Below are 17,526 nucleotides of genomic sequence, written 5' to 3'. Positions count from 1 at the left end.
GTTCAAAAAAAAAAAATATCTCGTTAAACATGTTGGATTTAATTATTGGACTTTAAATCTGACAATTACTTGATGTTTGTACTTATATCATTCTCTAATACTAATATTTTACTAGCTAGTATGTAGTATATGTATGTTGATACAACTTGCCGGTGAAAAGAAAACAATCCTAGACACACAAAAAAAAAATGTTTATAAATTACGAGAGAAAGGTACCCGTACGTTGCGACGGTATTAGAGGTGGCGACGGTGGTGGTGATGTAATGGCGGTGGCAGCGTGGTGGGTGATGGTGGCGAGCGGCGGTAGAGGCGGTAGAGGTGGCGACGGCAGTAGTGGCGATGATGGAACCAACGGTGCGATTGGTGGCGGTACGTGGCAATCGGTGGCGGTGGCGCTATATAGTATAGATTATGATATGATGTATATTTTTAAATGTTAGAAAATTGAAAAATAGATTTTACTCCGTAGATATAAATATGAACTAGTGTATTTATTATAACTATATATTAATTCATATCAATTTTCGTTGTTATGAGAGCTAATAATTATGATTTTAACCTTGTAGGCGGACTACATATATATCTATTAAAAGAGTAATTATCCTAACATTTTAAAACCTCTTTCAATTTAAAGTTATTTTTAAAAATTAAATTTTTATAAATTAAAGCTTTTATCCCATGTGTCATTTTTATAAATTTTTATAATAATTATCTTATTCAAACATATTTAATGAATTCTAAAAATTCTATATATGACAAAGATATTTTAATAAATTTTCATCAAATATAAATATTAATAAACTATTTTGAGGTTTATGGAATTTTTTATGGTCATTGTTTGATTTTGACAAAAAAAAAATATATTATTTAGATTTTACATGTATAGTCAACTTAATCAGGTTCAATAAAATTATTAACATGTAAGTTTGTTTGTTATTCACACATATAAATTATACTCGGTAATTTATAAATAAATTTTTTATCATTAAACCAATTCTTTTTATTATCCGTGTCAAAATTATTTTCAAAAATAAATTTAATAACCGCACATCGTGCGGGTAAAACACCTAGTATATATATATATATATATCGTTTTCGTGTTGATTAGTAAAAAAACATCAATGACACTGTACGCTTTTCTTCATTAAGGTTAACGGGAAATTAAGACAAAGCTATATATTAGTAATTTAAATGTGTTGTAATGTACATGTTCCTTATAACCTTAATTGGTCACATCCAAAGTTACATGTGAGATTCAAACCGACCTATACTAGAACCTATTATAAAAATATCAAAATGTTACCCACAAAGTCACTTTGGAAATAGTCGTTTTGATAACTTATTAACAACACTCAAATCACGTACGTTTAAGCAATACAAATTACGTTTAGGCATTAATCTAATTAAAATGCATGCTTTTCATGGATGTACTTGTATATTTCACATATTTAATTAATTAATTCTTGTAACCACACATCTCATATTTTGCCACTTCAATATAATATCTAATGAGACTGATTACAATGATTAATTATTAGAGATTCAATTGCAATACAAGTAACGTTCAAAATAAAATTTGCAATACAAGTGGGCCCATGCCTCGCACGTGTGTAGCAAATGATACAGTAAGTATTGATAAGTGCCTAGCTTTTTGACATTTTCTTTCTTGATACGTACCTAGCTAGCTCATCACTCCACTTTCTATATAAATAGGAGACTCTCCCTCCCTATTATTTCAACAAATTAACCAAGAGAAAGAAAGAAAAACACTTGAGATCGAAAGAGATTATTATCTAAGAAGCTAATTAATTAGAAATGACGATGATGATAAAAGGGATAGCAGTGTTGGTGTTTATAGGCTACCTTTTCCTATGGGTGATCACACCAACCTACGTCTATAAGCAAAAATGGCTGGTCAAGATTCGAGCCCACACAACTTCTACTTACTTTGGCCCTCAAGGTAATTAATTAATTTGATTCTACTATACATTATTACTCGATCGATCGTATATTATATATATGGAGTAATTTTTATAAGCTAAGAGAGCTAGCGGTTATATACTATATATGTTTAATTCAAATTTTAAATCCAAATATATAAATGGTTCATGCCTCATATTTCAATTTAAATGTCGAAATTCAATATACTTATGCACTCCTTTTTTTTCTATACGTACTTATTGTTTGATTAAATGTGTATATATTAATTCGATCGATCAGGGACAACGATGTTGCTCTACACATTCCCGGTTCTGTTCATAGCCGTGGTGGGGTGTGTATATCTCCATTTCAAGAAAAAGGCTAATCAAAACCGTGATGAAGGGTATATTATATACATATTTTTAACAGCAATAATTTAAATATTTTTGTTAATCTTTTGTCGTTACAATTACTTTTTTTTATAACATTATTATTATTATTATTAGTGAAAAAGGAGCAACAAACGAAAACTTGAGTATGTGGAGAAGGCCAATGATCATCAAAGGACTAGGAATTGTCTCCAAAATCGAGCTCGCTTTCTTTTTCATGTTCATCGCTCTCCTTGTCTGGTCTTTTGTGACTTACCTACACGTCGGTTTTGCCAAGATTACCCCTCAATCCGCCGCAAAAAAAGGAGAGCAAGTGTAAGTAGTCATCAATAATCCGTATACATATATTCCTTCCTTTAGCTTATAGATCTATCGACTCTGCTTATTATTTGATTATAAATACATTTCCTTCTTTTTGATATATATTTATTATAGTTGGCAATCAAAGTTGGATTCAGCGGCTCTACGGTTAGGCCTAGTTGGCAACTTGTGTCTAGCTTTTCTGTTTTTCCCGGTGGCAAGGGGATCGTCGATATTGTCCTTGTTTGGGCTGACATCGGAGGCGAGCGTCAAGTATCACATATGGCTGGGCCATATTGTAATGACCCTCTTCTCTGCTCATGGCTTTTGTTACATTCTCTACTGGATCGTAACTAACCAGACTTCAGAGGTATATTATATACTCGTATTATTCTATTTATATATATTATACTGTACGTTTGAAAAAGGTTCATGTGACAACTAATTCAATTGAAAGGATTATGAAAACTTTTAAATTATAACCGACTATGAATTTTATATATAAACAAATTCATTAACATATGAATAGATCAAGTTGTACTTAATATACATTAATAGTTCTCATGTCATATTGTTTTATACGAGTATATCAGATCACCGTATATATTTCAAGATGATCTTTATCTAGATACGAGTAAAACACACAACTTAAGTATGGTAGTTCACCGTGATGGTACAAATTGATTAATGGCCCATAGTATTATTTTTTTTGGCAATTTGCTCTAACTTTTCACATTTTACTTTCTTTAAGCAAAAGATTACGTACACCCGGCCTACTAAAACCGTATTGATCACAACTAAAGTTGATGAAACTGATAATAAATCGATAATCCAGTTTCTGAAATGTACGCCGAGGAGAAAATTAACATTGACGTCACGTGTCACTACAACAAAAATGTCATTTATTCACACTTACTTTAAAAAAGTGTGATGAAATTTCTTAATCTGTTCACACTTAAAAATGTTTAAAAAGTATTCATATTTAAAAGTGTGAAAAAAATTTGAAAAATCATAAATTTTTTACACTTATATATGTGAGAAAAAAAAAGTTCACACTTCCAAGTGTGTAAAACTATATCAATTGTTCACACTTAGAAGTGTAAGTAATAATTTGTAACACCAAATTTTTTTCACACAATGAAGGTGCGGAGAAATTAGGTGTTACAATTTGACTTTCACACTTTTAAGTGTGAATATATTTGACATTTGTTCACACTTTTAAGTGTGAATTTTTTCTTTCCACATATATAAGTGTGAAAAAATTATAATTTTTCAAAAATTTTCACACTTTTATGTGTGTATATTTTTTAAAAAATTATGTGTGTATATTTTTTAAACATGAATAAGTGAAAGAAATTTTTTCACACTAAATGAAAATTTTTTATAGTGTGTAAACGGTGGGTCCAATTTGTAAATCTTTTGAACACGTAGACGGCTCATAAGTTCAGGAACTATTGAACCATTCACTTTGGAAAATCCATGACATATAAAGTGCAGGCAGCTGATTGGTTGGGTAGAATATTCTCCACCACTTAGAAAGTCGACTTTTGGTGATTATATTTAAACTTTTGACAAATCAGTCAAACTTTGTCCAACCCTCCACAAACTGCAGATTGCCTTTTTTGGAAATAGTTAGTGCTACTTTGCAGACAAAGTCGTTCCAAACATATCAAGTTAAGTTAAAATGGATAGGCAATTGATTGTGGGTCGGTCTGGATCGACTATTACATATCAACCTTTTGGCTTTTGCCAAAAATTAATTAATTCGGTGTTTAGACGTATTGATTAGTCATAAATTAATCACGCAATAATACATAATTGTCATGTATAACTATGACCATATATACTCAATTATATCTTGAAATAATCTTACTTAATTACACGCTGAATTATTATAGATGTTGAAATGGGCCAAAACGGATATATCAAACGTAGCTGGAGAGTTGTCTTTGGTAGCAGGGCTGATTTTGTGGGCCACAACATTTCCTAAAATAAGGCGAAAGATGTTTGAAGTCTTCTTCTACACTCACCACTTGTACATCCTCTTTGTCGTCTTCTTTGTGTTCCACGTTGGCATTTCTTATGCCTCCATCATGCTTCCTGGATTCTACCTCTTCTTGATTGATCGATTCTTAAGATTCTTGCAATCAAAGGGGAATATCCGTTTGATTTCTACACGCGTCCTCCCATGTGAAACCCTCGAGCTCAACTTCTCCAAGAGCCAAGGTACATTTTTGGTACAAATGGAAACTGTAATTAGTACTACTAATTAAGCCTTATAATTAAGTGATAGCAGTTCTAATGATTTTTTTTTTAATAGTTTTGAATTATACGCCAACAAGCATCATGTTTATCAATGTCCCAAGCATTTCAAAGGCTCAGTGGCATCCATTCACAATTAGTTCAAGCAGCAATTTAGAGCCTGGGAGCCTAAGTGTTATGATCAAAGGCGAAGGAAGTTGGTCTAAGAAGCTCTACCAAATGTTATCATCCCCAAATCCTGTCGATCGGCTTGATGTATGCATTGAAGGACCGTATGGCCCCGTCTCTACTAATTTCCTAAGGTAAATGCTAAGTTCTCAAAAATGAATATAATAATGTATATAATTTAATTTCATATACTAAATCAACCTATATATGGTTTCAGGCACGATATGCTAGTGATGGTGAGCGGAGGAAGTGGCATAACTCCATTTATTTCAATATTTAGGGAACTTGTTTACACCACAGAAACCTTAAAGCGTAAAGCTCCCAAAATTCTCTTGATAAGTGCCTTTAAAGACTCTACTGATCTCACCATGCTAGAATTGCTCTTGCCGGCATCCGGTGTACCTATAGAGTTGTCAAAACTGGATGTACAAATTGAGGCCTATGTGACAAGAGAGAAGCAACCCATGACAACCGAGAAGAACACCGTGAGCAGCATATGGCTCAAGCCAAATCCATCTGATGCGCCTATAACTCCGATTTTAGGACAAAATGGATGGTTATGGCTTGGTGCAATCATATCATGTTCTTTCGTTCTTTTCCTTCTGTCTATGGGACTTTTAACGCAATTCTACATCTACCCTATTGATAAAAACACCAACAAGGTGTTTCCCTTAGGGTCGAGGGCAGTGCTAAATATGTTGCTAATGTGTGCATCCATAATGCTAACATGTTGTATCGGATTTTGGTGGAACAAAAAGAAAAATGCAATGGATTCGAAGCAAATTCAAAACATGGAGGGAGCCACACCCATTAGCTCACCAAATTCAGCGTTCTATAACGCGGATAGAGAGCTTGAAAGTGTCCCCCAACAATCACTCCATCTATCCACAAATGTGCATTTTGGTGAAAGGCCGGATCTTAAGAGTAAGTTCATCATCATTTTATAACAATTAACATTATTATATTGATTGTTCCATCAATATTTATGATTTCTTTTTTGTTTGTTTACTTTTGTAGGAATGTTGTTTGAGCAAAAAGAGTCTAGTGTTGGAGTTCTGGTATGTGGGCCAAAGAAGATGAGGCATGAGGTTGCAAACATATGTTCATCAGGCTTGGCTTCCAACTTGCATTTCGAGTCCATAAGTTTTAGTTGGTGATCGATAGATTGTTGGCCCTTTTTATTTCTATTACCAAAAAATGGAGTGTAATAAGTTCCTTTTCTGTGTCATGAAATATATCCATCCATGTGTAAACCCAAGCATATAGATCAATTTTCAACCCATCCGAAATCCAAAAACATATATATAATGTCCACACCTTTTCTTTTTTCTTGTAATTATTTATGTTTTGACATATATTATGCATGAAAAATTTGATAATGTATCTGGTCATGCAACTTGTTCACTGATTTGTATTATCGTTCTGTTTTGACATATGTAACTTTTTTGTATAAAAATTGATAATCCCTTTATTAGATCATTTTCCGTAAGTTCCATATATAAATTGGTAAAATTATTTAATCCAAAAATGGATTTTAATTGACTATATCAATAGAATCCAAATGACCTAGAACTTGAAACAAGTATTTTATAGTTTTTCATTTTGTTTGTGGAACCGGTAACTCTAAAGACATTTTTATTTCTAGAAATGGGTCAATGGGATGTATATATGTAGTGTTCAAGGAGCCCATGGGTCAGGCTCATTTAAATGAGGCTGAAGCCCATATTCCTCTATAAAATTACAGATATCACATGGAATATCCGTTCCTTTTCAAGATTTCGTAACGTAACTATAAAATCACGAATCAACTAAAGCATTACAATTGCACGCATTTGATTTTTTGTTCTCTTTTATGTGTTTCTCACTACAATGTACGTGGATTCATTGCACACTGATAGATCGCTACGCATTCAAGCCTGCTTTTTTTATAAGGTGATGTGGATCATTTATTCACAACAGGGAATTTAGTTTATGTTATATTAACCGGGTCTGCGCTAGAAATCTCTCACCCGCAATACCTAGTAAAAGGAGAAACCCCCAACTAAACCGTCCGAAGACACGACATTTAATTGGAATAAAACTTTGCCCCTTCAGCAGGACTCAAACATGTTTTACTGAAAGATTTTATTTGTAGAATTCCTTGAAATGTATTTTTCATGGCTCGAACTCGAGACCTCCAACATGTAAAGCCTATATATATATAGTGAAAAGTTATTATGAGAACCTTTTTTTTGCGAGAACCTTTGAGAACTTTTCAAATTAAGCCCAACCGATTATTATTCTTTACATGAAAATTGTTTTTTGATTGTTTTCTGAATTACTTATGTGTAATTTTGAAGTTTATAATTGTGTAGAGCCATGGATTATCATCCGTTATACAATTATGTGGAGATTTGGATTCTTGATCACATGTGCACTAATATTGCTATGATTACATGTGATCGACTTGCATATATGTGATCGTAGCAATATTCGTGCATATGTGATCAAGAATCCAAATCTCCCCATAATTGTATAACAGATAATAATCCATGCTCCACACAATTATAAACTTCAAAATTACACATAAGTTATTTAGAAAACTATCAAAAAAACAATTTTCATGTAATGAACAATCATCGGTTGGGCTTAATTTGAAAAGTTCTTAAAGGTTTTCGTAAAAAAAAGGGTTATCAAAATAACTCATAACTTTATATATATATATATGATATATATATAGGTTTTAGATAAAATAAAACAAGTATTAAAGTAAAACAAATAAAACAATAGGTTTCCTTTCACTGAAGATCATCGTGCATCAATTGCTTCGTGAATCTTTGTGCATCAATTTTACCATGATTTAAGGATCAATATCTTGTCTTATTTGTTTATCTTTAATACTTGTTTTACAATACTCAACCCCTATATATATATATATATATGTTCAATTACAATCATCATCTAGAATCAGTAAGGTTGGATAAGTGGTTAACACTTTTTCTTTTGAAGACATAAATCAAGAGTTTATCATCATGTCTTGCAAGGCTGAAGGTTATTTTCTATCTTAGATACATACCGGAACAACATCTTTACACCATCGTGGTAGGGATAAGGTTGTTTACATTTTAATCTCCTCTATACACCGTCGAGGTATTTTGGGACTCAAAACTCGTAAATAACGGCATTGGTGTTTATTTACTTTACCATTTACAATCATCTATTATACCCAACATTTTACCTCATAATTATTTCATATAAAGTACACAACCATTAATTAATCTTGCACATAAAGCAAGTCACGAAGCAAAACAACTCATATATATCTCAGACAATATCAACACTAACCCAACCGTGCATCTTCTATATATATACTTAGACAGTTGGACATCAATCGTTGCCTGTCATTTATTGTGCTATGTTGTTGCATTGTACGTAGAGACGGAGCTAGAATTTTTTGTGTGAGGGGGCAATGTTAAAAGTTGATTGTCATACTTATAAGAATCGTATCTGAGAATGTAAAATATATATATATATATATATATTGGACTCAAGCTTGAGAATACAAAATGGACCTTTAAAAGAATTTCGTCCCACATTGTACCATTTAAATTACGTTGTACCAAAGTTGGACCCAAGCTCAAGAATACAAAATGGACCTTCAAAAGTTATTTCTTGTATACTTTTTTTTATTTTTTATAAAAAATTACAAATATATCATTTAAATTTTAAAAAATTATATTGTATCAAAATTATAGTGGAGAGAGCTGACCTCACTGCCCCATAATAGCTCCGTCCCTGATTGTATGTGGTTACATGCTAATATACTTGCAACATATTTATACCTGAAACTTTTTTAAAATAAACTAACACCTTCAATATATGGAAACACAAAAGTATCACCGAGATATATTTTGAGTTTCACACCTTTATGCTATAATTCTAGATATACTATTACTATACATTATTGAAGTATTTTCGTAGGTAAGGGAGTTACTATATATATGTAAACACATTACACATATATAGAACATGTGAAATTTTGTATTTTGTCAAACCTGCAAAATTAATTGCGGCGTAGAATTGGCTGCACTACTAGAATTCGCCTTAAAGTTATCAACTTCATATCCCTAGCCGGCGCCAACCCATTTTGAAGAACGACATGTCACCCGGAGAGCGCGTAGTGAACACGTATATCAGCATATCAAGCCGCATATCTATACTATAATATCTATATCTATATCTATTTTCTATACTATATTAAGCAAAAGGCCATGTCCAAAATTTAAGTTTTAATATTTATTTTTTTCAAAATGCCTCTCTATCAATTCTATATTTACTTAAAATAACTATATTACTCTTTCCTTCTCCTCAAATTTCAATCAATAATTTTTTTTACTCTGTCCTCCATAAATCATTTATTCCCTCAATTCATTCAAAATCTTTTATCTCAAAAACCGTACATTAATAAATCTTTTATTATACTAAAGCACAGTTGTTCTAATAATTTATTGACCAATCACAACTCTCGATTTCTTAATGTTGACTTTTGCTTTCAATTTTGACTTTAATTTACACTTTTTTATTTTTTATCACAAATTTACACTTTTTACCCACTAATTTTAATATAATATATAGATAATAATAACTAATATATATCTAATGAAATAATAACTAATATATGTTTTCCATCACAATTTTTACACTTTTTACTCACTAATTTTAATATAATAAATAAATAATAATAGCATATTCAATAGAATAATAGCTAATATTTATCCAATGAAATAATAACTAATATCTATCCAATAATATGTTCTATCATATATATATATAATTAATTAATTATAAAAAAAATTAAATTTAATGTAAATATATAAAGATTTTAATAGTAATTGTACTATTTCATTTTATTTAATTTTAATATATAATAAAAGATAGTTGAACTAATGACTTATTAACCAATCATATCGTTCGATTTTATCAGTTTGACTCTCGATAATGTCATTATTTAGTTTTTACATAATTTTATTTAATTAATAAAAAAAACTAAAATATTTATTTTTACAATGTTATTAAAATTGGTTTCTATCTACAAAGCCCGTTTTTCACACACGAACAATTGTACATTGTTGTTTCTCGAGTTAAGTCGAGAAATGGGCTTTAAGGTGTTAATATGTGACACCTTAAACAAGTTTCGTCTATAAAGAAGTTTTTCAAATGATGAAAGAGGGATTCCAATGTTCTTTTATTACATTAGTTTTCCTTTGATTAGCTTAACATTCTTGACATTTGAATTGAACACTTATTATCTATTTATATCTTCAACTTTGAACTTATAAGCTTTTATGAGTTACATATATTAATATCTAATATTAATAATGTCGTAAGTCTCGTGTCCAGTGTTGCACACGGGTCCAAAATCTAGTTTAAAAGACTATATAAGTGTTCTTAAAATTTTATGTTCTTTAATTAGAGATGTCATCCGATATACTTTCGACGAATTTTTAAATCCGAAGGCGGAGCCCGTACGGTTAAGTGCGAAGCCCGTCAGGTAGATCACCGCCACCGCCGCCACCACCATTACATCACCACCCCGCCATCACCTTCGTCACCGTCGTAACGCGCGTGTACCTTTCTTATCTATTATAAAGCAAATAGTTCATGTCTAAATTTTAAGTCTCAACGTTTACTTTTTCAAAATGCTCATCTATCTATTACTCTATATATTTACTTAAAATAATTATACTACCCTTTATCTATCCTCAAATCTCAACCACTCATTTTTTTTCTATCTCCTCTATAAATCATTTTATTTTTCTAATTCATTCAAAATCTTTTATCCAAAAAACCGTACATCGATAAATAATAAAAATTATATTGGTGTTCTTAAATTTTCACGCTCTTTCATAAAGAGGTCATTCGATATATTTTCATTGAACTTTTAAATCCGAAGGCGGAGCCCATCAGGTAGATCACTCAATCACCGCCACCGTCATTACATCACCACACCACCATCACCGCCGCAACACGCAGGTACCTTTCACTCATATGTTATAAGTACATGCATGCATTCTATAGTATGCTATTCTATATAGTCAACCCCCATTAAAGAAAACTATCGTATCCAAGTTGTTATGGATCTTTAAATTTTATAAAACTCAATCAAAAAACTTTTAACTTGAGTGTATAACAGGGAGCTTATTGTGGGCAAATTCGGTTCTCGATTGAGGCATATATTCGCAGGGCCGGGGTATAGAATTTTGAAAAATTATACTCGTATATTACAAACTGGGAAGAATTAACTAATCAACCAAATAACTATGAAGAATGTTATAAAAGCTTTACGTATAGTATCATAAGTTAACTAATATAGTATATATTTCTAATATTATGATTTTGTTAAGTACCGAGAATATATAATTTTATTATAATGTTAGTTATTATACATAAAAAAAATAGTTTATACGCTTAATTTGTTAGGAGTTAGGGACATTTTGTTTCTGTTTGATCGGGGGATTTAAATTTTCAAAGCCGTCACTGTATCAATTTTATCCAACATGAGGAGTTGTTTCTATTAACACTTTCGGTATTAAATAAATTTCCATTTCAACTTCCGCATCAGCGTTCGATGAAACCATTTGAGTAACGTAGCGGGTAATCGGGTATTAGGGTGCATTGCCGCAAGTATGTCGGATATATGGCAATCCGAGTATGAGATCAGCTGATCAGGTAAACTAGCCGAGTGAGAAGAAGAAAGAACAGAGAGAGAAGAGCGTAGTATATTGGGTATTAAGGTACTATGGGTATGATTTGGATAATTTAGATAATGGATTTTTAATGGGTGGAGCTAATTAATATGGTATAATTGGGTATTTTAATGTTATTATGGTCGGAAAATAATGTCACACACCATTTTGACTTTAATATATATATTTGATGACGTACTATTTCGAGTAAGATTGAAGAGCGTACAAATGTGTGTTTTGTGAATAAAGTAATCTTCTTATATAAAAGGTGACATAAAATTCTTTGCATGATCCATGCAACACAAAATTCCCTTCTCACTCACATGACATAATGCAAACCTTGTAAAATACTAATGAAAATGAATTCTCTTATTTCTCTTACATGAATCGTGCATTCATTCAAATTTGTTAATTCTACACGCGTACGTACACAAAATTCAAGTGAACGAAAGACAAACTCAAGGCCGTTTTATCAGGGAATGTCAACTTTTGTTTTCAATTTATGATGTATTTAACAAATTGTAATACTTTTTTGGAACTATATATATTTCATACTTGATGCCAATGTATCGTCATACCCTCATACTTAGATATTGATATTATAGGCTAGCTATGATTTTTCAATAAAAATACTTATATTTGTTCATATTATATAGAGAATTTTAGATACATCATGAAGTATATACAAACCTTCTATTAGTAGATGCCCAATCAAACTTACACTACAACAAAATTAATAGTCGATTTCTACACAATTTTTTTCACACTAAATGAAATTGCATATTACTATATGTTAGTGTATTCATACATGTAAACATGTAAAAGTCGTCTTTATATTTATAAATTATAAGTACATAAATAACATATATATTAAATCAATTCAAAGTATAGTATTACGAAGAGTTGTATATTTCAGAAATTGTATAAACTTATTCACTCTTTTGATGCATCATGCTATATATTTAGCAATTTCTAGCGCAACAAACATAGAACCAATTGTGCAGTCATTTCAGAAATTCACACTGCCTTTAACACATGTTTATCAAGTAAGGCTGTAAATCAATAAAATAAATATTGTTCATGTTTTACTTTTGAAATATATATATAACTAAATGGAAAAACATATAAACACTTAAAGCAACTGGAGATTTTTTTAACCAAATTAACGAATAAACACAAACGTACACTAGATAATTACTAGCACAATATCCACGCAATGCGACGTACAGCAGTTTGCGGCGACGACGGTGTGATGGTGTCTGGAAATGATAGTGATTTGCAACGGCAAGTGATGCCGATAACTGATGTAAAAGGGTTCGATCTAATGAGGTAGTAAAAATATATTTTGCGCCCCACGAGAGGGGGGTGGGGGGGATATTCAGGGTGATGTGGTCAATTCGCAACTAAACTTTTTGTGTGCTATTCCATTTGAGCATCAATGTTTCTTTTTCCTATATTATCATGCCCTAAGTTCTTTAATTTATATTTTTCAAGTAAAAAGTTTTTTACCCACATCGTAATTGTTAGGATCCGTCTCTGTGCACATATAGACGCAAAAACAAACATATACATAAATGTTCCGATAAAAACATTTTAAAATAAAAAATGATGAGAACATTTTTTTAAAATTGATATATCTGCATTTCAAAAGAGTTTTGATATTTTTTCCTTCCACATTCATGCCTATCGTGAGTGTGTAAGTGTTAGGCTGTAAGCTACAAAAACATACATCATATATCTAATTAATTAAGTCAAACATTAATAAAAACAAGAAAATACTATATACTAAATTCCAAATTGTCGTTTCGCACTAAATCTCACTTGTATAAATAGCTATCTCCCATACATTCCTTAAGCAAACCAACTACGTACGAGTAATTAACTAGAGAAAAAGAGTGAGAATTGAAGTAGATAGATCTATCATAAAGATGATGATGATAAAAGGGATAGCAGTGTTGGTGTTTATAGGCTACCTTTTCCTATGGGTGATCACACCAACCTATGTCTATAAGCAAAAGTGGCTGGTCAAGATTCGAGCCCAAACAACTTCTACTTACTTTGGTCCTCAAGGTAATAATACTCGTATATAATTTGGTTCTAGCTAGCTACGTACTCTCTCCAACCATTCAACTTATTTTATTTACTTACAAGTTCATTTTTTAGCTCGATCAATGAGTCGATCAAGTTTTACTCAAACTTCAAATTAACATATATAGACATGCACTTTCTTGTTCAATTCTAATTGATCGATTTCTCTTTGATTAAATGTGTATATATTAATTCGATCGATCAGGGACAACGATGTTGCTCTACACATTCCCGGTTCTGTTCATAGCCGTGGTGGGGTGTGTATATCTCCATTTCAAGAAAAAGGCTAATCAAAACCGTGATGAAGGGTATATTATATACATATTTTTAACAGCAATAATTTAAATATTTTTGTTAATCTTTTGTCGTTACAATTACTTTTTTTTATAACATTATTATTATTATTATTAGTGAAAAAGGAGCAACAAACGAAAACTTGAGTATGTGGAGAAGGCCAATGATCATCAAAGGACTAGGAATTGTCTCCAAAATCGAGCTCGCTTTCTTTTTCATGTTCATCGCTCTCCTTGTCTGGTCTTTTGTGACTTACCTACACGTCGGTTTTGCCAAGATTACCCCTCAATCCGCCGCAAAAAAAGGAGAGCAAGTGTAAGTAGTCATCAATAATCCGTATACATATATTCCTTCCTTTAGCTTATAGATCTATCGACTCTGCTTATTATTTGATTATAAATACATTTCCTTCTTTTTGATATATTTATTATAGTTGGCAATCAAAGTTGGATTCAGCGGCTCTACGGTTAGGCCTAGTTGGCAACTTGTGTCTAGCTTTTCTGTTTTTCCCGGTGGCAAGGGGATCGTCGATATTGTCCTTGTTTGGGCTGACATCGGAGGCGAGCGTCAAGTATCACATATGGCTGGGCCATATTGTAATGACCCTCTTCTCTGCTCATGGCTTTTGTTACATTCTCTACTGGATCGTAACTAACCAGACTTCAGAGGTATCGATCATTTATATCTTTCTATTGCCTAATTAAGAAATCACTTTAATTAATTAGTCATTTGTTTTTCAACATTAATTTTACCATCTCAAGTTTCTAAGTTTTTTTTTAAAAATTAATTAAACATAATGTATATTGTGACGAGAATTGAAGTTGTGAAAAATATCAAAATATTCAAAATCATTATTTGAACTAAAGTGCATGTGAGTAGAATATTTTCCACTGAAAAAGTCAAACTTTAGTGGTTCAAGTTTATTGACCAATCGATCGGTTGTCAAACCCTCAACGATTTTTTATTTTTTATTTTTGGCAATAATTACTACTTGCTACTTAATTCGGTAAAATAGTGGCAACCTTTGATTCTATTAGACACAGAATACAGATAATCAAACAACTGATATAAGAACCATTAATAGTATATTATATACGGAGTAATTGTATGTCACCAAGCCTTCTTTATTGCAGAAACCATAGGTTTTTAACATAAAGTGGATAGTATTGTCATGCATAACAATATAGCTAGTGTGTTATAAAGTTAAATAATCTTACTTAATTACACGCTGAATTATTATAGATGTTGAAATGGGCCAAAACGGATATATCAAACGTAGCTGGAGAGTTGTCTTTGGTAGCAGGGCTGATTTTGTGGGCTACAACGTTTCCTAAAATAAGGCGAAAGATGTTTGAAGTCTTCTTCTACACTCACCACTTGTACATCCTCTTCGTTGTCTTCTTTGTGTTCCACGTTGGCATTTCTTACGCCTCCATCATGCTTCCTGGATTCTACCTCTTCATGATTGATCGATTCTTAAGGTTCTTACAATCAAAGGGGAATGTACGATTGATTTCTACACGTGTCCTTCCATGTGAAACCCTCGAGCTCAACTTCTCCAAGAGCCAAGGTACATTTTGGTACAAATGGAAACTGTAATTAGTACTACTAATTAAGCCTTATAATTAAGTGATAGCAGTTCTAATGATTTTTTTTTAATAGTTTTGAATTATACGCCAACAAGCATCATGTTTATCAATGTCCCAAGCATTTCAAAGGCTCAGTGGCATCCATTCACAATTAGTTCAAGCAGCAATTTAGAGCCTGGGAGCCTAAGTGTTATGATCAAAGGCGAAGGAAGTTGGTCTAAGAAGCTCTACCAAATGTTATCATCCCCAAATCCTGTCGATCGGCTTGATGTGTGCATTGAAGGACCGTATGGCCCCGTCTCTACTAATTTCCTAAGGTAAATGCTAAGTTCTCAAAAATGAATATAATAATGTATATAAATATATAATTTTCATATACTAAATCAAGCTATATATGGTATTAGGCACGATATGCTAGTGATGGTGAGCGGAGGAAGTGGCATAACTCCATTTATTTCAATATTTAGGGAACTTGTTTTCACCACAGAAACCTTAAAGCGTAAAGCTCCCAAAATTCTCTTGATAAGTGCCTTTAAAGACTCTACTGATCTCACTATGCTAGAATTGCTCTTGCCGGCGTCCGGTGTACCTAAAGAGTTGTCAAAACTGGATCTACAAATTGAGGCCTATGTGACAAGAGAGAAGCAACCCATGACCACTGATAAGAAACAAGTGAGGAGTATATGGCTGAAACCTAACACCTCTGATGCACCCATAAGTCCGATTTTAGGACAAAATGGATGGTTATGGCTTGGTGCAATCATATCGTGTTCTTTCGTTCTTTTCCTTCTGTCTATGGGACTTTTAACGCAATTCTACATCTACCCTATTGATAAAAACACCAATAAAATTTACTCTTTAGGGTCAAGGGCTGCGCTGAATATGTTGCTCATTTGTGCTTCTATCATGCTAACATGTAGTATTGGGTTTTGGTGTAATAAAAAGAACAACGCAATGGATTCAAAACAAATTCAGAATATGGAAGGAGTGACACCCATTAGTTCACCAAATTCAACGTTTAACAACACAGATAGAGAACTAGAAAGCGTGCCTCAACAATCACTCCTTCAATCCACAAATATCCATTTCGGTGAAAGACCGGATCTTAAGAGTAAGCTCATCTTTGACATTCCCTATAAAAGTAAAAATTACATTGTATACCATTCTATAAATCTTGCTAAATATGTTCTTATGAAGTCTAGATATATAATCCAATATATTCGGAAACTAAGACTAATTCTTGTTTTCTTCTCTTGTAGCCATATTGTTTGAGCAAAAAGAGTCGAGTGTTGGAGTTCTGGTATGTGGGCCAAAGAAGATGAGGCATGAGGTTGCGAACATATGTTCATCAGGCTTGGCTTCCAACTTGCATTTCGAGTCCATAAGTTTTAGTTGGTGATTGGTTGACTTTTCCTATTACCAAAAGATGGAGTGCAATAAGGTCTTCTCTCCTGTCATGACATCCACTCGTGCTTCTAAAGTTCAAAGGTCTCAAAAAGAGAAATGAGTATTACAAATCCGGAAGAAGGGTGTGAATCTTTTCCTATTTTGTGAAGTTTCATTGTATAAATAAACACTAGCAATTAAATGTTTTACTGATCTTTCCAGATTTATATGATTTAAATTTTGTGAACCTATATTGTATAAATAAACGCTTGCAATTTCTGGTGCTCTACAAGGGCAGGGTTGCAATATGTCATATTATGTTTCCAGATCAGCTAATTAACGGGTATATATATCCCAACTCAATTGCAATCCATTTAATTAATCTTTCCAAAAGGGTTTAATCAA

General features: G+C 32.1%; 2 protein-coding genes across 2 annotated transcripts; both read left to right on the top strand.

The window, feature by feature from the left end:
• The first annotated feature begins 263 nt into the window (after positions 1-263).
• LOC122592162 (ferric reduction oxidase 2-like) lies at positions 264-6,196 on the top strand. Its single transcript, XM_043764366.1, has 9 exons — positions 264-369; positions 1,814-1,960; positions 2,221-2,323; positions 2,427-2,624; positions 2,745-2,979; positions 4,508-4,835; positions 4,930-5,173; positions 5,257-5,963; positions 6,057-6,196. The coding sequence occupies exons 1-9, from the start codon at positions 264-266 to the stop codon at positions 6,194-6,196; spliced, it is 2,208 nt and encodes a 735-aa protein (XP_043620301.1).
• Positions 6,197-13,634: 7,438 nt separating this feature from the next.
• Positions 13,635-17,368, top strand: LOC122591142 (ferric reduction oxidase 2-like). The gene is made up of 8 exons (XM_043763356.1): positions 13,635-13,834; positions 14,058-14,160; positions 14,264-14,461; positions 14,580-14,814; positions 15,389-15,716; positions 15,809-16,052; positions 16,140-16,846; positions 16,995-17,368. Exons 1-8 carry the CDS (start codon positions 13,693-13,695, stop codon positions 17,132-17,134), a joined length of 2,097 nt encoding a protein of 698 aa, XP_043619291.1. The 5' UTR covers positions 13,635-13,692; the 3' UTR covers positions 17,135-17,368.
• Positions 17,369-17,526: the final 158 nt, after the last annotated feature.

This window comes from Erigeron canadensis, chromosome 3, assembly GCF_010389155.1.
Source record: "Erigeron canadensis isolate Cc75 chromosome 3, C_canadensis_v1, whole genome shotgun sequence".
Taxonomy (NCBI): domain Eukaryota; kingdom Viridiplantae; phylum Streptophyta; class Magnoliopsida; order Asterales; family Asteraceae; genus Erigeron; species Erigeron canadensis.
The sequence above is the reverse complement of the archived record's forward strand: the minus strand, read 5'-3'. Positions and strand labels throughout refer to the sequence as shown.

Coding starts and splice junctions, on each gene's coding strand:
- LOC122592162 (XM_043764366.1), top strand. CDS start 264: ATGGCGGTGGCAGCGTGGTGGGTGATGGTGGCGAGCGGCGGTAGAGGC. Junction 1,961..2,220: donor TACTTACTTTGGCCCTCAAG/GTAATTAATTAA, acceptor TCGATCGATCAG/GGACAACGATGTTGCTCTAC. Junction 4,836..4,929: donor CAACTTCTCCAAGAGCCAAG/GTACATTTTTGG, acceptor TTTTTTTAATAG/TTTTGAATTATACGCCAACA.
- LOC122591142 (XM_043763356.1), top strand. CDS start 13,693: ATGATGATGATAAAAGGGATAGCAGTGTTGGTGTTTATAGGCTACCTT. Junction 13,835..14,057: donor TACTTACTTTGGTCCTCAAG/GTAATAATACTC, acceptor TCGATCGATCAG/GGACAACGATGTTGCTCTAC. Junction 14,462..14,579: donor GCAAAAAAAGGAGAGCAAGT/GTAAGTAGTCAT, acceptor TATTTATTATAG/TTGGCAATCAAAGTTGGATT.